The sequence below is a fragment of the Haemorhous mexicanus genome, chromosome 3 (assembly GCF_027477595.1).
Source record: "Haemorhous mexicanus isolate bHaeMex1 chromosome 3, bHaeMex1.pri, whole genome shotgun sequence".
In the NCBI taxonomy this organism is placed as follows: domain Eukaryota; kingdom Metazoa; phylum Chordata; class Aves; order Passeriformes; family Fringillidae; genus Haemorhous; species Haemorhous mexicanus.
This window is the reverse complement of record NC_082343.1, coordinates 62,473,622-62,498,167: the sequence shown is the minus strand read 5'-3', so window position 1 is coordinate 62,498,167 and position 24,546 is coordinate 62,473,622. Positions and strand designations below refer to the sequence as shown.

General features: G+C 38.4%; 1 protein-coding gene across 2 annotated transcripts in view; it reads left to right on the top strand.

Moving 5' to 3' along the window:
- The first annotated feature begins 3,909 nt into the window (after positions 1–3,909).
- The window catches only part of AKAP7 (A-kinase anchoring protein 7), an 81,990-nt gene continuing 61,353 nt past the window's right edge, over positions 3,910–24,546 (top strand). Inside the window, exons 1-5 of one of the 2 annotated variants that reach the window (XM_059842086.1) lie at positions 3,910–4,148; positions 9,106–9,255; positions 10,284–10,429; positions 15,109–15,245; positions 19,427–19,587. In XM_059842086.1, the coding sequence (XP_059698069.1) occupies positions 3,989–4,148; positions 9,106–9,255; positions 10,284–10,429; positions 15,109–15,245; positions 19,427–19,587 (754 nt within the window). In that variant the 5' untranslated portion in view covers positions 3,910–3,988. The remainder of the gene's footprint in view (positions 4,149–9,105; positions 9,256–10,283; positions 10,430–15,108; positions 15,246–19,426; positions 19,588–24,546) is intronic. The other variant, XM_059842087.1, reaches the window with a different exon arrangement.

The window sequence follows — 24,546 nt, the reverse complement described above, 5'->3', positions numbered from 1 at the left end:
CACTTTGTTAGGTGAATCTTCTCTCCACCCAACAGATGTTATTCCTCAAAAAATCCTGGAGGAACCTGGAAGTGTCTGAAATATTACATTGACATTAACAGCATTTGTTTGTCTATGCTGATCTTTGGCCCACCTCCCTAACAACAGGTCACTATCCAGAGGGTAGCAAGAGCTGCTCCTCTTGGTAAGCAGTTAATTTTTCAGCTGCCTTCTGCTGTTCTGTTCTCTCCCCCTGAAATGTAAATGAACTGCCTGTGATCAACAGATCATGAAAATATCCCTTTATATTATTTTTTCATGTCAGCTGTCAATCAAATGCAGTTTCTATTTATTAACTATATCTGATAGCATCTTCATGCACTTCTTCCTTTTATACCAGTTATTGTAGAGACTCCAGACTACTTGCTTTTTGACCTTTGCATTAAATTACCTTATCCTAGGCACTCCTCTAGCTCTCCTTTTCCATCATCTGTAGTACTGCAGCTCAGTTTACTTTGTTTCTCTGGCAAATCTATTATTACTATCAGGTCACAGCTTATTATTCTACTTCGCTTGTCAGAAAACAAGATGCTGCAAAGTAGTGACATTAATGAAAACTTGTTTTGTATCAGTTAGGTCCTCCCTTCTTATCACAACAACCCAAGCTTCCCCTACAGCTTCCATGCTCTCTCATTACAATACCTTCAACTCCCTCCCATGTCCTACACAATGTCCCAACGTCTCCTCTAGGCTCCCTGCAACACAACCCGTTCCTGCCTTTTTACTACCTAACTTCCCTCAGTGAGTCATGTTCCAAATACTCCTAGCTCATAGCTCCCCCGTATCTCTTGCTTGACTAAGATAAGTCATAATATGTATTGATAATATGTGCCCTAACCTACAGTGTAATGAGCTGGCCAAAACTCATGGACAGTCACCCTTGGAAAAACAGGCACACAGCACTGTTTCTTCTTTCCCTCATCTGGGACCGAAATTGATCTTTCTTTTCTCCCAAAACACCCACTTTCAGGAAAGATGTGGGAATATCATATCTCTGAATCCTCTAACACTCTACAGAATTTGCCTGAAATTGGTGGATACATTAAGAGAAGGAAAGGTAGGTGAGAGGCTAACAGGCATTGGCAGTGCAGTTGTGTAAGCAAATACAACCACAGAGCTGACCCTGCTTCCTCTTTCTGCCAGCGTAACTCAGCTGTCATAATGTGATTTTTTTTTCCTTTGAAGGGACAACTGTACTGCTGAGAGGTTAATCAGAAACTTTCTTTAATAAAGGCAAGGCCACAGAAAATTGTTAAAGTGCTGGCTTTAGTCCAAACCTAAGCAGTAACGAAAAGCAGTTTCTGCCAGGCACCAGGTCAGTGATCTCTGTGAAACTTGCGCAGTATTTGGACAGGCAGAAAAGTCACAACTTGTTACTTCATCTTTCTAGTCCTCAATCGAATGCTTCCCTCCAACACCACTTCTGTGACCTGTAGGGACAATTCATGGGAACTGCTACCAGCTCTAGCTGAGGTACTTTTGATTTCTCACTTCCTCTCATCTTGGAGGTGGTATATTCAGGCAAGTTGTGTGACCAAAGAATACATCTATAGGCATCTATCATTTTAATGCCAGGCTAGTGGGTGCTGGTTATAGACAATTTTAGCTCCATAAAATGCACTGCATTTTCATTTGTTAAGAGCACTATTAAATGCTATCTTAATTTAAACATTGCATTGGACTCCCCAGTCAATTTTTCAAACAGAAGTGTTTTTTCCTGAAGTTTTCTCGCTGAAGATTTCTGCAAAAAACTTAATGAATTGATTTGGAGCAGTTTCAGATCCAAATTCCTTTTTAAATTCGTATTTATAAAAAGACACCTAATTCCAAAACCATTTTTTTCTAGTATTTGATCTATAACTCTCTAGAATCAAAGTTTTATGGAAGTACCGTAGTTCACAATGGAAATGGGCTAGGAAGATGTGACCACTTATGCATTTAGTCTCCTAATGATAGCTGATATTTAAATGAAATGTGATTCAAAACAGCCAGCAGCCTCATCCTAAAGCTTCTCTTGGATCTCACAGAACTTGGACTTCTGCATCTCATCTAATCTTTTGCCGCTACAGAACTATGCAAATCAAATAAAAATTCAATGTGAATGGCAAACAGCTCAAAATGGATCAAAATAATGGTAAAAGAAGTAGCCAAATACAGAAACTGGCCTCATTTATCACTCTTCTTTCAACCAGCTTCTAACCTCCAGCAGACATGCTGTTTCCTCCAGCCATCCTATTTTATTTATTTGCTTTTTCCATTTATGGAAAACCAGACATAAGCATTTTTTGTCTCAAACATTGCGACTGTTACAATGGGAAAGGTGCGATCTAAAGATGTAGAGGTGGGGCAGAACTGTTCTGACCCAACTTCCTGCTTCACCTTGATACTTGTGCTCAGTGTCCCTGTCCCCACTCACCTCCTGTGGGAGGGCTCCAAGGACTGGCTGTGCACGCATCAACAAAACAGGGCAAAAGACCTGGTTTATGTAAGAGGCTGGCACCAGGTTATCTATAAAAGAAAACAGGTCAGGCCCTCTCACACTCTTTCTCTTTCACTTTCTTTCTCGTGATCCCAGCTCCAGACCCTCCAACACAGCAGGACCAATGCAGGATCTGAGGATCTGTGATATTCTTTGTACTCTCTTTCCCTTTTCTTTATTTCTCTCCCCTCTTGCTTTGCCCGGGCAAAACATGGCGGGCATATCCTACCTCCCAGATTGAAGTTTGCGGTGGGTGTAGGGAGCTCATGGAGTTGTGCTGTGGTTTCTGGGCCAGCACCTTTGAGTAGCTTGTTTTGCAAGTTGAGAACATAATGAAGTGTATGGTATAAAATTAAGGACTTGCTAGCTATAACGTTGGTGGAAATGTATTGTAAGATTCAAGGGCTTGTTAGCCAAAACTCGATGCTCAAGAGCGGGCTGGTTGCCAAAGTTAAAAGCGCAAGAGTTCAGCCTGATGAGAATTTACAACTAATATCACCCCTCTACTGATGAATCATAACACCATCCGTATTCTATCCACAAATGAAAGTAGGAATCTTTATGTGCACACATTCCACCTGCTCCCTCAAATCTGGTTTACATGGATAAGCCAATCAGCAAAAGCACCAGGTGGCATTTAGCTTGGCTTCTCCCACCCAACGCTCTGATAGGATTTGGCTTCATTTGGCTTCCGAGAGGCACTAAGTCTTTATTTAAGCAGGAAAAGACCATCTCCCCTTCCTTCCCTCAGACAAGCAGCCTTTCCCATACACAGCCCTTTTTGTTTCTCCACCGGTTCCAGCCACTCTTATAATCTTGCGCGCATACCTTTACGTCCTTTTATCTCTCTTTGCCAGTCAGTTTTTAAGGTCTATTCGGTAACTGTAGGTAAACTCAAAATTTCTATTCTTTGTGAAATTTATCACCCTTGAGGCCATTCCCAACACGAGACTGTAGAGCCAGAGCTGTACAGTTGTACGGAGCCACTTCTGCCAGCGGTCAGAGCGCCCGGGGCTGCGGAAAGCAGAGCACATTCACAGCAAGACTGGCTACTCTCCGCTGCTAAATTACTGCTAATTATCGCCGCCCTAAGCTACAGCCTGTTATTTTGAGGGACGCCAAATCCCGCTGGCTGCAGCCCCCCGCGGGGGCAAGCGCTGGGGCAGCCACTCCTCCTTAAGATAGCGAGTGAAAGTAGCGCTCGAATCGACGCCCTCCGGTCGCGGCCCCCGCCGCCCGCTGTGAGGGGCGGCCCCGCTGCATGCCGCCACCGCGGAGCGCACGCCGGGGCAGCGGAGGGGCGGGGCCGTGCGGCCGCCCCATCCCCGCCGCGGAGCCTACCGGGAGCTGTAGTTCCACGGCCGCACGGCCCTGTTCCCCCGCCGCTTCCCCGAGGGGCGCGGCGGCTCCGCCAGACCCGCTCCGGCCCCGCAGCTTCCCGGCGGGCAGCGGTGCTCGCCCTGGCCGGGCATGCGGCCGCTGCTGCGGCGGCTTCTCCCCGCGCTGTGCTCGGCGGCGGCCCGAGCCCTGCTCGCCCGGCGGGCCGTGCCCATGGCGCTGCGGCCGGCGGAGGGAGCGGCATGGGCCGGGGCCGATGTCCGGAGCGCGGCCGGCGCGGCCCCGGAGCCCGGTGAGAGGCGGCGGAGTGGGGGCGGAGGGCCGGCGCCGGCGAGACCCCGTGCCCGCCTCCCCCTGGGCTGCGGGCGGGCGCTGGGGCGTAGGGGAAAACTTTTCAACTTAATTATTAAGTTTTTAATTGTGAAGTAGGGCTCTTATCGATAGGGCTCTGGCGCTTCCCTGCGTGTCCCGCTCAGTCCCTAGGCTTGCCGACAGTGTATGCATCCGACCTGACTGAACAGTAAATCTACCTTTCTTTCCCCTAAGTTTACTACTACTCATTTTCTTTTTAGTTCACTAACTGTGTATGTGACCTGGCTGAATGCTAACCCTACCATTTTTCCACAGGAAATGATATTATTGTTATTGTTGTTGTTATTATTATTATTATTATTATTATTAATTTCCTTAGCTGTGGTAACTGTAGTGCCAGCACTGTAGGTTCAAAATGTGTCGACATTAAGAATGTCTACTTCTACAGCAGCTCTCAGTTAAGCTGTCTCTAAAGGATTCGTTTATTATTAAAAATATGAATAGAAAGCAGCGGGTGAAAGCTTCGAAAGTGTCAAGGAGCTCCAGCCCTCTTGCCATCAGGCAGATGGGGGGGAATGGAATAAGGTCCCTGCTCAGAGGGGTGGAAGAATCTGCTCCTGGCATCCCTTGCCTTCCTAGGTGCCCTTACAGAATAGGTAGGAGGCCCTGGATCTTGAGGGTCAGGCAGACAACAGTGGAGAAGGTTTATCTGGAGGGTCTTCCAGACGAATGGAGTCAACCAGCTGGATCACAAATACACGTATTAAGAAAAAAAGAAGGGTAGTTGTAGTGGGTGACTTGCTTCTGAGAGGAACTGAGGGCCCTGTATGCTGGTTGGACCCATACCACAGGAAAGTCTGATGACTTCCTGTGGCCCAGGTAAGGGATATTACCAAGAGACTCCCTGAGCTAATTCTGCCCACTGGTTACTACCTACTGCTGGCTGTCCAGGTTGACAGTGACAAGGCTGATGAGAAAAGTACTAGGATAAGCAAACAGTACTTAAAGGCACTTAACCACTTAGGTGCTCACAAGGGTATGGATGTGGATGGGATCCATCCTAGGGTGATTAGGAACTGGCAGAAGAGCTCATTATGCTGCTGTCCATTATCTGTCTGTCATCAATCATGGCTAACCAGGGAGGTCCCAGGCTACTGGAGGCTGGCCCGTGTGATGCCCATCTATGAGAAATGCTGGAAGGAGGATCTAGGGAGCTACAGGTCTGGCAGCCTGACTGCAGTGCCCAGCAAGGTGACAGAGCAGATCATCTTAAGTGTGATCGTACAGCACAGGCAGGACAACCTAGAGATCAGACTCAGCCAGCACAAGTTTAGGAAAGGCAGATACTTCCTGACCAACCTGATCTCCTTATAAGACCAGGTGATGCACCTGGTGGATGAAAATAAGGCTGTGGATGTTGTCTTCCTGGACTTCAGCAAAGTCTTCAACACCATCTCCCATAGCACACTCCTGGCAAAGCTGTCAGCCCTGGCTTGGGCAGGTGCATTCTTCTCTGGGTTAAGAACTGGCTGGACAGCCAGGCCTAGAGAGAGAGGTGGTGAATGGTGCCACATCCAGCTGGCAGCTGGTCACTAGTGGTGTCCCCAAGGATCAGTGTTTGGTCCAGTCCTGTACAAGATCTTTATTGATAATCTGGATGAGGGGATCAAGTCTTCCTATAGCAAATTCACAGACAAAATCAAGTTGGGTTGGAGTGTTGATTTGCAGGAGGTTAGGAAGGCTTTGCAGAAGGACCTGGACAAGCTGGATCAATGGGCTGATTTCAATGATATGAGGTTCAGCAAAACCAAGTCTGGGTCCTGCACTTTGGCCACAACAATCCCCTGCAGCACTACAGGCTGGGGACAGAGTGGCTGGAAAGTGGCCCAGTGGAAAAGGACTGGGGGTACGGGTTTTGACAGTCAATGAAACATGAGCCAGCAGTTTGCCCAGGTGGCCAAGAAGGCAAGTGGCATCCTGGCCTGGATCAGTGATAGTGTGGCCAGCAGGACCAGGGCAGTGCTTGTCTCAGTGTTTTTAGCACTGATGAGGCCACGCCTCAACTCCTGTGTCCAGTTCAGGGCCCCTCAGTTCAGGAAGGACTGAGTTGCTGGAATGTGTCCAGAGAAGGACAGTGGTGCTGGTGAAGGGTCTGGAGCACAAATCTGAGGAGCAGCTGAAGGAGCTGGGGGTGTTTAGCCTGGAGTAAGAGGCTCAGGGGGATATCTCTCTCTACAGCTACCTGGAAAGAGACTGTAGCCTTCCCAGGTGGGGATTAGCCTCTTCTCCCAGGCAGCCAGCAACAGGACAAGAGGACACAGACTTAAGCTGCACCAGAGGCGGTTTATGTTGGAGATTCAGAAGAAATTCTTCATGGAAAGGGTGGTTGGATATTGGAATGGGCTGTCCAGAGAGATGTTGGATTCATGTCTCTGGTTCTGTTTAAGGAAAGACTGGACATGGCACTTAGTGCCATGGCCTTGTTGACAGTGTGGTGTTCAGTCATAAGTTGGACTCAATGATCACAGAGGTCTTTTCCAATCTAATTGATTCTGTTATAAACCTATTAAACACATTAACATAAACATGGTGAACAGGGAACAGTGCCTGAAGATCAAGTCTCACTGTGATCTGTGATACTTATATGTCAAATAATAGAAGATTGTTCTATCTGAAACAATAATCTGAATATGTAGAGAAGGCAGCTGGTATCAGAGGGCAATCAAATGTGTTTTATTGCTCCTTATTTTTGTGGTCTCTCCTTTATGAGGTTGGTGGATCATGATTTTTTTTTTTTCTGCTGGAACAGATGACAAATGCTGGTGAAGATAAGCAGTCACTTAAATACAAATAAAGGAATAATGGATACACCTACTCATGTATGAAATTTGGGCAAATATAATTAAGCATGCAATTAAGAAAAAAGAGCTTATCCTATAACAGGGTGATGGTCAAGGAGTTCCTACAGAAGCTGGTTTTGTACTTTAGGTTTCAGATTATCAACATTATGTCAAGAAGTTTGAAAAACCTTTTTTCTAGTTGTATTAGTGACTAGAATGCAACTCTTGAATTTTGTTGGTGATTTCTTTAATTATTATTTTCAAAAAAGTGAGGGAGTTTTTTTTTTTGTAGAATCACAACCTGTAGAATTTAGACATAGTGCCTGCTCAGTTCAGTTTACTGAAGGTGCATTGTTAATTAATTTAGCTGTGCCTTTACTATTGTGAGCAGACAGAGCAAAGGAAACCTGTAATCTGCAATATACACCCCTCAGATTTATGTGAGTCCTTGTTCTGTAGCTGATGCTACCTTCACAAACCCCTTTTGCTCTCAGCTGATGATTCTGCACTGCTGAATTTTGAGGTTTTCTGCCTCAGTCTGACCTACTTGTTTGTCAGTTTCATGGACCTCTGTCTTGTCCTTCACTTTGAGATCTCTTTGGATCCAGGGTTGTTTTCTGTATGCTCATGGATACCAGAAACAATCTGTTTTGTGTGATCTTTAATCTAAATGTTAAGTAATAGTTTTATTATTGCTTTAGCACTGTTTGTTATGCATAGTTCTTTAGTGTCTGCAGGGAACAAGTAACAAATCTAAATACTTTGTTTTCTTTGAATAGCCTGGGGGGATAAAGTTAGGTGTCAGACTACAACCACAGAGTGATTTATGCTTCCCTACTTTAGCCTGGAGTGAATTAGCATTTAATCAGGTTGTTCTTTTATTTATCTTCCCTAGCATAAAGTGATATGTGTAAGAAACATTCCGCAGGGTGATAATCACCCACACTGGGTCTGTAATATCGATTTTATACATGTGTAGCCTTGCATGCCTTGAGAACATATTGTACACTTTTGCTGCTGAATTTTCCTCTTAGGCCAGATTTGGGCCATCCACACTGGTCCTGAGAGGAGCTTTGAAAGTTGTTGTCTGTAGTAATGAGCTGTCCTGGGATAAACTGCAATTGTAACACATGGCTCCTTCCACTACAGTAATTCCATTGTAGAGTTGTCCCAAAAGAGTATTGCTGGGTGCCTGATTATATGCCCATTTTTGCTGCTAGAGAAGATTTTGCTTATTCTTCCTTTTTTTTTTTTTTTTAGGTATGACTTAATATGCCAATATTAGAGTTTACTGATGCAGAAGCATGAAGTAGACATAACAAAATGACTTATGCTCAGTTAGTATTCTTGGGAAAAAGACTTTTTCAAAAACTTGTTAGTGGACATTATTCTGTCCTGTCTAACTTAAAATATTCTGTAATTGTGATATTATTCTGAGGCAGAGCTTCATGTATACCTTTGTACTTGCAGGATATGTTTTCATTTACACTGACTCTCTTCCTTAGCTTAAAAACTAAAAGTCAGTTTTTAGAACGAGAAATTCAGATCATTGCTGTGTAAAACATGCTATACTGAATGGGAGATGCAGGAATAGAGTGATCATCTCATTCCTGAATGATAGAGTCAGCTGAGAATGCTTTGTTATATGTGGAATGATAGGATTCCCTTCCTGCTTCTTCATGCCTCATTTTCAGTGTGTTTACAGTGGAATTAATTTGTCAATGTTTGCACTGAATTTCATATGCCTTTGCTGTTATCTAAAATGAACTTTATTTGATGTCTGAAGGATATTATATTTTATGCTCAGTTATAAGTATTTTTTTGCAGTAGTTTTCATTTACTTGGAACCAAACAAGACCCTAGGTTATTAAAATATAGAAAACAGAACTCTATTTTTTGCTATTTCACATAAATGTTACAGTATTTTTACTGATCTATTGACAGAGAAGAAGAACAGGATCCTTGCAGGGTTATAGGTCAATATTTATTTGCTGATAATTAATGAAATATTTACTTGTTATGCTGCTTATGTATCATGCCTCTTAGCTGTTTATATAAAAAACTAAGACCCAGTGTGTTATTTTAAATATATTACAGATGGGCTGGAAAATATACAGCAGAAGAAAATCTTTAAAGAGAATAAGGAAAAAACACAACAGAGTGAAGAGCCATGTGCTGCTGATTCAGTAGATTCTTTAATGGCAGAAATGCCATTTGTGGACACAGATATTGAAGATGAACATGCTAGTAAGTACATTAAACAGAAGAAATATGAAAGCATTGATACATCATGCACTCAGTTCTTGGTCCTACCTGCTGGCAAGGATACATGGCCCAGGCACATGGAACAGTCTCCCTGCAAGCAGGTTACAGTCCAGAGCTTCTCTCTTTGCTATTCAGTCCTGCAGTACTTGAGCATATTGAGAGTTCACCCTTTTGTTGTCCTGTGGAGCAATGAGTCACAGAATAAAGACATTTTGTATGTCAATTCACATTACTGTATGTGAGCTTCTCAGGTGATGGGTTTTGTGAGCTGTCCTTCCATATGTGTATTACCAGCTTTAGGCTGGAAGTACACTTCTGATTAGACAGTGGATGTCTGCAGCCTGGTCACCTTGTGGGTGTGTATCAGGCCATGTGGTGGGAGAGGGTCTGTAAGGCTCAAGGAAATGAGCTGAGAGAAACACAGTTATGTGTGAAGAGGACACACAGATTTCTTTCACTATATTGGAAGGTGTCTCTGGAAAAGGAGGAGGTAGATAGCAAATCTGGCTGGGATGATATTTCCTTCTGGGCTGGGTTTGGTTCATGTGCTATTGGTTGGTTAGTCTTAGTCTACTACAACTTTTAGCTTTAATAATCCTATGTATTGCTGTGTTTTATATTTCCAAATACAGAATGCATGGGATTTTTGAAGTTTAATATTGGCCCTTCTGCTCTACAGTCATGTCCATGTTCAAATATGGACAATTTGCAGGCCTGTTGTCCTGCTGCATATGTTGGCTAAGCTGTGTGTCTATCTATGTTAGCAGCTTATAAACCTGGCTTAGAGGTGTAGGGTGATAGTTCAGGTGTGGTACTTCAGTTGCATGGCTGCATTAATTCAAGCCAGGGTTGGATCCCAGACAGACAGTTCAGAGCATGGGCAGAGCAGGTGAGTGGGAAGACATGCTCCAGCCAGTTGACTCAAGTCTAGCTGCTGTTGGTGTGATACTAAGAGTGTCTTTGTTTAAATGTCTGTGTGCTGAAAGTGATTTTGTTCTTTTTCTCTTCAGTGCGTGCAACTTCTGAACTAAGTACTAAGAAGAAAAGAAAGCGGACTATTGGAAGGGAAATTGAAGAAAGCATTGAGAGAAAGAAGAAAAAGAACAAACAGTATCAGCCAAATTATTTCATTTCTCTTCCAATTACTAATCCAAAGGTGATATTCTTTATTATACTAATTTGGTATAACCAGAATTACTTCAAAACCTGCATGTGTTTATAAGAACAGTGTTTGATATTGTGCAAAAAATTTTTTTTTCAGGTAGTTTTAAAGAAACATTAGCAGTCTATTCATTGAAGAATGCTATGTTATGTAACATTTTTTGTGAATAAAATTACTTTTCTAAGAAAGACTGGAGGAAAAATACTTACATTTTTATTCGGTTTATCAGTTTTATGGATGTTACTGAAGCTGGCTGAAATTTCCCCTCTGCAGTGTTCAGTATTGCCTATTTTGTTGTTCATGTAGAATAAGGAAGAGAGACATTCCTATTTAATTTAATGGGAAAAATTCTAGCAATATTTTTAGATTTCTTTATAGATAAAAATATATATTTGGATCTGTTACTGTTTTAACTTGGCAGTTTGTAGTTTAGCATTTTCCAGTAAAATGGTTAATCTTATTTAAAATTCAACAACAGCTGTTTTAGTGAGATGTTGTTCGCATAAATTCAGAAAATGCAAAGAACTCTTTAAGAAAATGTATTTCCTTGCAGTTACATAAGTTGTCTCATTTAGGCAATAAATTAAAATTATTTCTTACATGCTGCAGGTTGTCTCTGATATATCTTTGATATCTTTTGTGTCTGAAACCAGGAAGGTAGGTGCCTTATGTTTAAAAAGTTGAACCCAGCAGTTTAACAGCATTTGCAAGTTTAGTTTGTGGGGTTTTTTAATATCAGAAGCTATCTTGGATGAATTTTAACTCATATTAAAACACATTAACTCATTTTAACTTAAATACATTTGTATTATCAGTTCTCTGAAAAAGTAAAAGAAGATTAAGAAAATATGAAATGAGACTAAAATAGGTTTGAGAATGACACTGCAGTTTTTGATTCTTCAGAACATAATATGTGAAGAAGAGATTTTAAAGGCTTGTTTTATAAGATCCAGGATCGCTCATTACAAATATTGTAGGATATCTTTTTGTGACATCTTATTTTAAAATATCTTTTCTTCCAGATCTGCTTAACAGGTTCCATGATTTAACAAGGGCAAGAATAATGTAGGGGTTATATAACCTGGTAATTAAGAATTCCTGCTGACGATTGTTACTATGCCCAAGGGTTGGTTAGGAAGATCTTAACTATGCTTGGTTTTTTATATGTCATTATTTAATCATATCATTTTTTATATGTCATTATTTAGTCATATCATTTACAGAGGTAAAGAAACTCTTTAAATTTAATCTCAAAGCAGAGATTAAATTTAAATTTGCTTATTACTAGAAAGTTTAGTTTATACTTGCCTTAGAGGAAGAGTTGATCTGACAGTAGAAAATACACATTGGAATTTTTAGAGGCAATATTAGCCAAAATTTAGACACCTGATTTCTTGATAGCCAGAGTGAATCTGGTAATTGCTGGTAGTATTTCAGTTGGTAATGAGACACCCTTATTTTTTGAAGGGCTTATTTTATTCCAGTGAAGTATTTTAAGCCTAAGTGTTGTTTATTTGTATTTTATGAAGTAATTTAAGCTTTACACAGAGGAAATTTTGTAATAAAGGATACCTCTGAAACATTTAATCAGCTGTTCCTCTTGGAAAATGAACAATTTCCTTTTTTTTATTTTAACTGTTTTGAATCTTTAGAAATTAAAAGTGTTCTTCCATTAATTTTGAATTTATATTGAACTTTGCATTATTACTTGTGTAAAAATAGTTAAATAGATTATGATCATTGTATCTTTTTCCATTTGTTTGGGTTTCTTTTTAAGGTTATGACTCAAATGATGTGCCTTTGCTTGGAAGGTTAGCCTTTCAGGGTTCTCCAGTCTTGACTATAATTACTATTGATCTGTTAAATCTTTACAGCTTTACATTTATTACTAGTAGTATCCTAGTAATAAGCAAAACAGTGTTACTATTACTCCTCAGAATAATGTACTTCAAGTAATGGAGAGGAGATCTTGAAATGAGTAGTTGAGGCCTTTTTTTTGAACTTGTTTTTAGAAAAAAATTCAGAGGAAGGAATTGTTAAGTGTGATCTGCCTTAAAAAAAGGTTTTGGATTAAGTTAGGACATCTCAATTAAAAATAAATAGCATGATAGCAGTTGAAATGTAAAACAATACTTTTTAAGGTAATGTAAATAACAGATTAAATAGCAATTCAAAATTTTTATTTATACAGTGGGTCAAAGCTTGTTATATAGCATTGGGAGAGTCCTAGTTTGCTTCATTAGAATAGTACACTCAAGTGTTAATTGCACCTTTAGATTTATTGGAGAAAACAACAAATCTGAAATTGTGATATGCATTGTGATGGCACACCTGTTTAACAGCTGTTGTGTTACACTTTGATTGCATAACTTCAGGGAAAACATCTGAAAAACAAGTTTCTAAAACTCAAAAAAACTTACTTGAATACTTTTTTTTCTTTCCAACTAATGTTGATTGTGTAGAGCATTGTCATTTAGCCAGAGAGCGAGGATGTGCTCAGCCTTCTTTTTATTTTATCTTTTTCCAAAGGGCAGGATTTTTCAAACTTTCTTGATGGATTCAGCAATAACTTTTCTCTGGAACTGATAACTGGCTATCTTTGGACTTAATCTTGTTCCAAAGCCATATTATTTGTTAGGTTTTTAGCTCAGTTTCCTAATAGAGTGTATACAGCTGTGAGCCTATCCATTTGGGATTTTTGGGTTTTCAACCTGTTGTCCAGTTTTGGACAGAAAAATTGACATCTCAGAGGTATTAATTTCCTACAGTTTTTTGTGTCATTGGTGCTTGCATGAATGAGTGAGCCTTGAAAGAACATGCTTTTGTAGCAGAACTACTGAAGGGAGCTATAGGCGTATGGGGATGTGAGGTATTGGCTGCTAAACTAAATGCTGAGTTATATTGATCTCTTTCAGAGCTAGGATGCTTTTACCTGCTGTGAAAACACAGTTCATGTCTGTCTTCTGTACTCTGAAGGGCTTGTACACTTACATTTATATTTTTTTCTTTTGCCAGCTAACAGTGCAAATTAAATTTAGACGCAATAGTTGAAAATGTAATAAAATTGCAATTAGTACGACACATTTAATTTTTGAGTTTTCTTTTTTTTTGCTTTAAGTTATAAACTTAAATAATTTTTCAGTCAAGACATTGTAATTAGCAGGGATCACATTACCAGTTCTTTGCTTAAATATGGATTAAATTCCTCCTGTATCTGAAACAATGAAACTGTTATTTATCTGGGATAAGATCAGTTCTGACATATGAAGGAAGATGATCTTATTGCAAAATGATTTATGATAAAATGTTGGTGGAATTTTCTTCATATGTCCTACAATACTTAAGACACTTGTGGTTTTGTAAATGCCATACCCCTTTTCTGGCAAGTAGCTTTTACCTTCCATCCTTCTCCCTACCCTTGCTAGCATCAGTTCATTTGAGTTATGATTTAGTTATATTTATATGACACTACTAGATATCTATGGCTCATTAGGTAAAACTTCTGCATGGCAAAACTCATCTTAAGAAATTCAGTCAGAAAAATACTGAATACTCCCATTAGATTGTGGTTTTTTTCGACAGGAAATTTATATGTTCCTTATAATTAACAGAGCTACCAAAATATACCAATGCTTTTTTTATACCTAAGAGCTATTTGTGCTTATTTTATAAAAGTCAAGTCTGTACAGTACATTTGTGAAGTGTTCACTACTGAATTTCAAATAAGTAAATGACAAAAAAAGCGAGATTGGCGTTTTCAACATGCTTCTTTTAGATTTTATACACCAAAGATTATTTGTCTGTAATGTCTTTGTTCACTGTGCTTTAAGAAGTAATTCGTTTTGTCAGATGCTCAGGTTTATTTGACTTGATCTAATTTTCACTAACATACTCAAGAATTGTTTCAGGTCTTTGGTGTTTTGTTTTTTAAATTGCTACAATACAACAAGCACAAATGTCAAGCACATTTTGGATACAATTTATAGAGCATGTATAACTATATTTTAATTTTAATTTAAAATTTAAAAAAAATTTAAAAATATTTTAAAATTTGAATTTTAAATTTAAAAAATTAAAAATATAATTCCAGTGTTTTTAAATAGAAGGACTGATGAAATTAGAATTCTATACCTGTTGCAAGGAAATTTTTCTAAATACATTTCAAGGGAGTATACATTATATCTGTCTATTGGACAGTATAATCAGAATTGCAAATCAGATATCTCTACAAATTATTTACTGAATATACTGCTTTTGTATGTGCCCAGTCCTGCAAAGATCAGGTTTTTTCAGTCACTTACCTGCGCATAGCAAGACAGACATTTAGCAGAGTGTGCCGAGCAATTCCTTGAAGAAACTTTTTGTTGGTATTACTGGCAGTGTAAAACTGGATGATCTTAATCTGCTTCAGGAGTTTATGATACTTATGGAAGGAAACTCCTATTAAGATGTGATGGGGAGTGTCCAGTGATTTATGAATCACTCTATTTGTATCCAGTTTGGCTTTACTCGGGTCAATTAGCGCAGCTTTGTCAGCAGATAAAACTTTCTTCTGCTAGAATGGTTTTAACATAAATGTTTGGTTTTAGTTTGAGTGCTTTCTTGTTCACTTGCGTATGGGATACAGTAATTGTTGTAGTGGCTAACTGTTGTTTTTGTGTCTTTCTTCCCAGATTACTGGCAGTATTCAGGCTGTCCAAGATGCAATAATACAAAAGGATCAAAGGTTTTCCAAAGCAATGGTTCGCTCTGGCTCATTGCATGTCACCATGTTAGTGATGCATTTATCCAGTGAAGAAGAAATTGGCATGTAGGTATTTAGTGTAAATTAAGTATATACTACTATTTTTGCTTAATTAAATATATAGTAGTATTAAGTGTTCATAAAGAGACTAGCAAGGTTAACTGTCACTTTTTTGTGCCATACACAGCCCTAATGTACTAGGATTATTGAGCATTTAATTAATGTTGTTTTTAAAAAGCTAGTCTTAATATTAGCCATTTTCATAACTTATATGTCATAAACTCGGAACAAAGTGTGTTTTTCCATTGCATTTTTCCTACTGTGTGCTGAACTTGCACACATAGATCTCATGTTTGCTTAAGTAATTCTTTTAAAATAATGTTTTGATATAGGGGACAGGGGAATTAAAAAACTGTTGAAGTGCAGATTGCTCATAAGAAAATGAAAATCCAAGGTAGAATGTAGGAACCATTTGGTAGTCAAGGGCATGCTTCTAAAATGTAGAAGTATTTTGGCTGAAAGCATTTGACACACCTAAAAATAATGAATGATCAGTATATCTAAATCAGCTGCCTTGTTTTTACATGCTTAGTTTCTTTGAATGCTATATCCTTGAGATCTCTATACTCCTACCTGTCTTCTACTGTGAAGATGCAAATTTGTCAGCATCAACAGTCTGATCTAAGGGGAGAGAAACAGCCAGGAGCAGAGAATAAAAAGGCAAGCAAAGGATACTAGATCTGGTAGATTCCCTCCCCTCTCCATGTGCCTGGTTAATGAGTAAACTGTGATAGCACCTGAAAATTGGTGAGAACAACCACCGGCTGTTTATGTGAGATTTTTTTTAAAGGGTTTGAAGCAAACTTTCAAAAAAAGAAGCATGGGATAGTACTTCAAAGCACATGTGCTTCTTTGTGAATATTTTTTAAGAGTCCAAACTGTATACCAAAACAAATATTCTCCAATTCAGGATATTCTGCTACTCTGTGAGCCCCTTCTCAGCTTTCACTGTCTGAATGCCACCGAAGCACTGACTTACAGAGTTCTTCTCTGCCTCTCCCAGCAGAACTCTACAGTCCAGGCACTCAGAACTGTCCTCTAGTCAGCAGCAGCTTCCTCAGAGATTCACCCCTTTCCTGGCCAGATGCTTCCTATAGGTTTCTAGCTCAGCTATCCTCAGGTATTCTAGATTGCATGTTCTTTTTAATGAGATTTAAAAAAAAAAAAATAATAATTAATGCTTTTTGTTTCATCTTCTGGGAGATCTGCTGGGCGTAAAATGCTGAATTTGCTGCCTTCTTGCTCCACCAATTTTTGATACCAGGTTAATGGAAAGAAACCAGGATCCAGGCTGGCGAACAAACCTGTGTGTAATGTAGGGGGAGAGTAATCTCTCAAACAAAGTGCAGCTAGTCAACTGGGCATCTGGGAGTTCACAGATCCTTAGGTTTGGATCCATTGAGTTACTTAGATATCTACAGTTTTTCAACTGTGTTTGCACAATAGTGCCTCTGTCTATACAGAAATGAAATGTGTTGAATGCTATTTGAAGTCAAATGCGTGATAAGAATGTGCTAAACATAACATTCAATTCAGCACAAAGCCCTTTGTATGGTATTTTAGTACATACAGCTTTCACCCTGAAAATGGAAGATCTGTATTCTAGGCCGCTCTTTCTACAGGAATCCAGACCTGCAATTCCCATGTGAGTTTCCTAAGGGATTGACTGTGGTCTAGCCTTCATGAATACACTATACATCTCTTTTTGTAGGACTGTATGAAATCAAGAATGTGAAATTTTGAAACTAGAAAGAAAGCAAACAAGCAAGACTCATGACAGCACTCCCTTCAAGCCAGGAAGTTCTACTCTATGCTAACTGTGCATAGTCATGGGATCAGGTGCTAGAAATCAGGATGCCTGCCTTTGCAGTAAATGCCTAATTATGAGATTATAGTGTCAAGATTTTCTTGCTCATTTTCTGTCAGAGACTCTGTGAATCTCACCTTTGCATTACAAGTAACAGGAATGGCAGAATTGAGTTTGGCTTTTTTTGTAATATCGCTTTTTTCTAACAAGTCATCAAAATTAAAACTCAGAAATTTCTAAAAAGAAACTTGGTGAATTTTAAGTGCTACAATATTTACATTACAACAATATAGGAAAAAAACAGACGTTGCCTCTATAATTCTAGCTTGTGTTCACTTAGATTATGCTGTTTGATTTTTTTTTTTATTTCCTTTTTTGACTTTAGATCAAAGTGCTTGTAAACTTTTTGGGTATCTCTGGATTAATTGCACTGAGTGTAATTACTAGCTGGCATTGTAAATACCATTTGGTATGGAATAACAAGAAAATAACACTGTTTTGTTTTTTAGCTGTTGACTCAGTGCAAATGTTTGTCTTTGCGCATTATTCTTACAAAAAAAATTGTTAGGTGTTATGAAGTGGTTGATAGAATACAAAAAGTAAGATAGCTAGAGTGAGATGCCAGCTATTTTTCTACATAATTTAGTGTTTGCAAGATTATAAATAAAAGAAAAAGTAGAACTAGATCTTGAATGCCACAGTGCTAAACTGAAAGCACACTGCGCTGTGTGGACTGACATTTCATGGTTCTCATTGGGTCGACTTGGTCTGGTCAGTGAGTTCTGCAGCAGACTCTGCAGTATGGAAATATAAATCTGTGTTCAGCTGAGGAACAGAGTTTTCCATGGACTTTCTGTGGACTAGTTCTCACATGTAAAAATCCAGAGATGGAATTTAGACACATTAATGAATCAATACTTATAAGTCCTCTGCAAGCTTTAACTTAATTTGACTCAGTGCATTTGAAATTTCTGTACTTGTTTTGGACCAATTTTTAGGTTCATGTTGGTAAATAAATCTATACCTGCTTACATGTGAAGTAACCTGACAGGTAAAACCAGTATTAGATGGTGTTTTTGAAAGATCTTGAAGTACAGCACATAAGGAAGACACAGGAACAGGCTTGTCTAACAGTGATAAGAGGGTAGGTAAGTGACAGAGACTACACTTACAGTAAAATATCTTTTATAAGGAACAAGTAATGCCATTGGTGTTTACAGTGGTTATAAAGGAGCTAAAGTACTTCTAGCTTATAGATTAAAGCCCTCTAAAAAGACTACAGGAGGGTTCTATCAATGAAGGATATTCTGTCATGTAATCAACCTTCATGTGTTTCTTGACTTGCCCTAGGTTCCAGTTAATGCACATTTCACATCAAGAGTCCACCTTGTTAAACACAATGAGAATGTGTAGAGATTCTTGGAATTGTACAGGCTTCAATGAAATAATTTAACCTACCATAGAAATCGGTGATTGCTTTCATCCAGCTAGGACAGAAAAAGTAAACATACCTCTTTTGAGCATTTTTAACCTATTACTGCCATCTAGCGTTTAAAAAGTCTGCATTGACTTGGGGAAAAGATTAAATTCAGGTTAATTGAATAGAATTAAAACTGTGAGATATGAGAAATCTTTTAGAAAACACTAAAATGTTTATGTGGTTTTTGTTTAGAATTTAAATCAGTTTTAGTGCGGGTCAAAACAATTATTTCATGTAATTGTACATGCACTTGATGTGGCTAATTAAGATGATTATTAAAAGGTTTCTACCCTGTTATTGCAGTTATAGTGTACACGTCTATTAGCTCTTACAGAAAGTAAATGTAAATTGAGACTATGCTTCTTTTAATAACAGTTCTCCATGGGCTTAATTGTAATTTCCATATAATTTTATCATTATATATGTAATGTCACATCTGTTTATAATTTAACTAAGACTGTTGTATCTTGGACTGAAGAAGAATCTTAGTTCAATTGACAAAGCAGGACAGGAAAAAAGTTAATTTAAGAATGGAAAACTAAATGCTTCTAAGTAATCATCTTTTTTAAATGGGATTCACAAAGTAATAGGGACACTGTCATGTTAGAATCTGGATACCTTGAGGACTGAGATAAACTCTTTTGAGGAATTACACTCACTGCTAAGTCTGCTTTTATTATTTTTTTGGTTTTACAGCATAGTTTATGAACCACTTTACCTTTATAAAAAGGTGGTAGCAATAATAACAACAACTGTACTGATAGAAGTTAGTGCAAATTACCACAGTAGATAATAAATTGGTACTAAAAAATCTTTGTTACATTTATTGATATAAGGATTATTAGCCATATTAACAGCAGAAATATATTTGATATTGGTCTTTTTCTTTCGTCTCAACAGAGCAGTTGGTGCTCTATCAGACAGCAAGGTTTTTGTAGATGATCTCCTGAAAGGAAAAAGAGTGGATTTGTCTTTTCAAGGAATTGATCACTTCAGAAATCAAGTTGGATTTGTGAATTTGGAAGAAAATGATCATACAGCACTACTTAAGGAAATAGCAGGTACAACTTGTCAATCTAGTTTAAGTGTTATAAAGACTTCTCAACAACCTAAATGAGAATGGAGCACAAAGATAAGTTTGTGCTAATTTTGTCAATATTATTTTACCTTTAACAACTGTAAATGCTATATAATTAATTTCCTAGCCTACTTTGCATATTTCAAAATTATGTTAATGAATTACAGGCAGTGCTGTTCTCTGATAACTTTTTATTTAGTATATGTGGAAAACATAGTGCAAATTTGTAAATGGGATGTAAAGACTCCATGCTACCTTGTTTTGGTCCCGTTTTTATCTGCCAATGAGTCTATACTTAAACTATGTTGTTTACAGATACTTAATAAAAATTCTCAAAGAACAGTACTGTCTGTAATTCGTTGGTGTCCTTTAAAACTATCCCAGCAATTCCAGCTATTCCTTGGAAAGATTCTTTAAAAGAGTTTTTCATTATTGATGAATTATCTTTTGTGTTCTGAGGAATGTGAGGTCACACCATTTTTTAATAGAGCAATAACCCATTTTGCAGAGTAGCAAGGACTGCTGCTGTCATACTACCTCTTTGCAGTCCAGTACAGAAGGAAAAATTGAAAAAGTCTTTATTAATACAGTGGTTTTTTTCTAGCAATTCATTAGTTTCATTTCTGAAATGCAGCTGGTTTGACCTTTTACAAAGACTTCAGTTGAATTTATTAAGCAATCACTGTTTCACTACTTCAAGATTATGTATGGCTTCTGCTATGTTCTAAGGTGAATTTTGATTTCATGTTGTTATTTTGTGTTGTACATGAATGAAGGAGAAATATTGAAAACATAGTCAATAGAAAATAGATGAAGTTAAATTAGCTTCCAAATGGTAGGAAACCATTTAGTTCCATAAATTATATAGAGAAATTGTTTGATAATAACATCCTAACATCTGAACGTGGTCATTGCATGTCTGCTAATACCAGTGTAGATGTAGGTTTGCCAGAGATGGAAGTCCAGGAAAAGCAGAGCTAATGTGAATCTTTTGTTTGTTCTGATTTCCTAGTTACTTCCCAAAAATCTATTAAAAGATCATCATTTAATTATCTACCAGGAATAGTGCTAAACAGTTCTGACAGAAGTTTGAGGAGTATTTTAATAACTCTTTGTCAAAGTCATTTTAGAAATTGTGCGCTTACAATGGCATATACAATTACAGGACATCTTGACAAACTTTCTTTTTTCTGCTTTGCTGCACCACAGAATATTTGAAGGACTGTTGAGGTTTAGTCCCAGCTGGTAGCTCAGTCCCACAGCCACTTGCTCACTCTTCCCCAGCCGTTCTGGGGGAGAGAGTCAGAAGAGTAAAAGTGAGAAAACTTGTGGGTTGTCATAAAGACAGTTTAATACGGAAAGTGAACACCATGCACTCAAGCAGAGCAAAACAAGGAATTCAGTCACCATTTCCCATGGGCAGGCACATATTCAGCCCTTCAGTGATTCAGCAGGACTCCATCACTAAGAGTGACTTGGGAAGACAAATGCCATCGTCCTTCATTCTTCTTTCCCCAGCACTATATATGCTGAGGGTGATACCATACAGAATGGAATATCTCAGTTGGGGTCAGCTGTCCCAGCTGTGTCCCCTCCCAGCTCCTTGTGCACCTCCAGCCTGCTTGCTGGAGAGGTGGACTGAGAAACAGGAAAGGTCTTGGCTCTGTGCAAGTGCTGCTTAGTGGTAACCAAGACATCCCTGAACTAACAAACCTCTGTTCAGCATAAATCCAAAAAATAACCCTATACTAGGTACTATGAAGAAAAGTACCCAGCCAAAAACAGCGCAAATACTAAAGGAATTTGGAAAAAGTAACAAAGTACTTAGTTTTTATTTTGATAACTACAATGTAAATGCTGCTTGAGGCTGATAAAAGTGAACAAGTGAATCCTGTTTTTTTACCTACAGGATTTGCAGATGTTAATTTTATGGATTAATATGCGTGTTATGGTCTGACCATGAGAGGGAGCTTGTATTTCACAAACAGAAAAATTACTCTTCTGTTTATACATACAAATATTTCATTTGCTTTTGGTTCTTTGTTTTTAAGAAATGTTGATTTGTTGTCTTAAATATTTTAATTCAGTTAGGGCTGCCCTGTAGTACAACAGTCAGTTAGGCTGACATGCAGTACAACTGACTTAGTAATTTTCTTTAACTTTATTTGTGTGTAAATGGCATTTAGTCTAATCTCTTTGAGTTGATTTCCTAGCAGTTCACACTAGAGAGTGAGAGAAATGGAAAGTGAGTCATACTGTCCATCTTCTTCTCTAGATACATTACAGCTTTACTTGAGCATAAACTTACATTGCCACCACACCAAAGCAATCTGACCCCTTGTGCAGCCACATGGAGAATTCAGCTGTGGGAAAATTAACATTTTTACCTTTGCCAGCTAATTTTTAGCTTATTTAGCTTGCCCATGAAGTTTACTGTATAGCTAGATAACCGTTGGCAGAAAAGATAGGAGCAGCGGCCGGCATGGGGCTGGAAAGGAACAGTCTGTTCTGACAAGGATGATAGTTTAAAGCTCATAGAGGATGAGCTTCTTTAAAAATCATGAATCCACCCATTTAGCATCCATTTGAGGGTGAATTGCATTGCCCTCCCTTCAGGCAGCCTAGGGAAATAGTTTAATTCAGTTAATTTAGTTCGCTTTAGTTACAGATGGCTGAAGCTATGATAAATTAATTTTGCCTCTTGTCAGTTGTTCTTAGGTCATTTCACACGATGAAAAAATTGGGAACTCAAAGGTATTGTAATTTTCCATTAGAACAACTGATTTGTACAAAGTGAACAAAAAGGTGACAGTCCAAATTGCTGTTGTTTAGTTAGGTGGGACTGGAAGCATTCTCTGAAATGATGAAATGATTCTCTGAAATCATACTGAAAACAAGGACAGCAAATGCTTTTAGATTTTAATCTACATTCTTTTTCATATTGTGCTGCCTAACACTGAATTACAATAGCTCTGATAAATAGCTCACTGAAATGAAGCAATATGCTTACTGTAGTTTAAAAGAAGGTACTATCACTCCCTTCTTTTTGTGGTCATAACAAACTTGAAGGAAGTCTTATACTGGCTTCAAGCCATTCTAATAAGTTTTATTAGGAAGTTCTAGTTAAGTTTCTTTTTCAGTTTAGGACTTTAGCTTCACATTGTCACTGTCTTGTAAGGCTTACCTTATGTACTGACATTGCTAGACCCAGCTGCTCCATGGATCCTGCTTTATGAACGAACTCATCTTTCTTATGTGTGTGGTGATGGAGAGAAACAGAACAACCCATACATACTCCTGATGAGTTCTTGAAATAACAGTATAGCTTGCTGATACATGGCAGTGGTCTGGGACAGTGACAGCTCACTGTAGAAAAGTCAAACTAATACACAACCAAGGAGCAGTGGAGGAACTACTGGGAAACTGGCTTTACTCTGGCTTATCTTTTGGCCCATCTCTTAAAAATTCCCTAAGAATTTAATAATTTTAGCAGGGCTTAACATGATAGTTCTAATGGTAAGTTATCTATGTTCAGCATTTCTTCATTTCCAAGTGTAAAGTCAAAAAAAATTCAATAAAAAGACAGAATACTGTTTCTAAATTATAAGCCTTTTAATTGAAGGAACATAGTTTTGAGACAAGCAGAAATTAATAGTCTGGAAGTAAACATACATATGTAGCAGGTTTCTGGATCTAATGAAGTCTTCAGAAAGAAGATGGCCATTTGTATTATAGAATATGGCTCAATAAGCAATTTTACTATAAATTATTCTGTATTGATCTAGCTGTTGGATTTTTGAGCTTTTCCCATGTAAAGTGGTTCTGAGTAAGCTTCATATATCACATTTCCATTCTAATTATAGGGAAAGAGTTGTCTAATGGATTCAGCTGCATCCAGTGTAAGAGGCAGATGACATTCAGTAATTTTGACATTATAAAAATGAGGTACAAAATGATATTACAGAGTACTTCAGACTGCATGAAAGGCAGTCTAAAAGCTGTCCAAAAATTTGTTCCAGGAAGTCACTGAGTTTGTAAAAATAGCTTTAACATTTCTAGGGTATACTTTGAAGCTGCAAACATCAGTCAGCCTGAGGCTAATAAAGGAAAACATAGATTTTGTTTGATTTTTCAGTCTAAGTAGTAATGCTAATGTCTGGAGGAAAGATGGAGGGTACTCATTTGTCAAGATGCCTGGGCATTGTCTGTCTATTTTTCTCATCACTGGCCTCTAATTTATTTCAGTTTAGGTAATCTCCATCATAAACTTTAACTTTTGTGTATTTGCCGGTCAACAAATCCACTTTTATGCTGTCTCACAAACCTAGAACTTTCTCTTGCCCACAGCATCCATGTGTCCTTTCCAGTTTCTGTTAAATCCCTATTTGTAGCCATTTCTTCAAAGAGCTTCATGGATATTAATAGCATTGCATTATCTTGGAACCTTTCTGTACTCTCAGGAAAACATTTCTCTTCATTTCTTTTTTTCCTCTCGACTTAGTCAGATTTCATTCCATTTTTCATTATTTTTGAAGAAGGAAACATTGTGTTAATTATGTTCATAAGTTACCTTAACCAGTAAAATGTCACACTTTTTGTACATGTTAAATTCTACAAAACTGGGGTTGTCTGTAGTCCCAGCAAGCCCAATGCCTTGAGCCTGTGGTGTTTAATATGTCTGTGCCATGACAAAGCTGTGTGAGAAGTCTGATGCCCTGAGAACATGTATAGACACACACCTACACACATATAAATCTGTTAGGTTGGAACTGCAGTCTCTCTCTCTCTTCTTGCCTTTCTCTTCTGACCCAGGTTTTCATTGTTTTTTTCTTGATTGGAATTGCCAGGTATGAAAGAGGATTTTGGAAAGATAAAGTGAACAGATATTGAACAAAGCTATTTTGCACAAAACAAAGACAGGCAGGCTGGTAGTTCTGTTCAG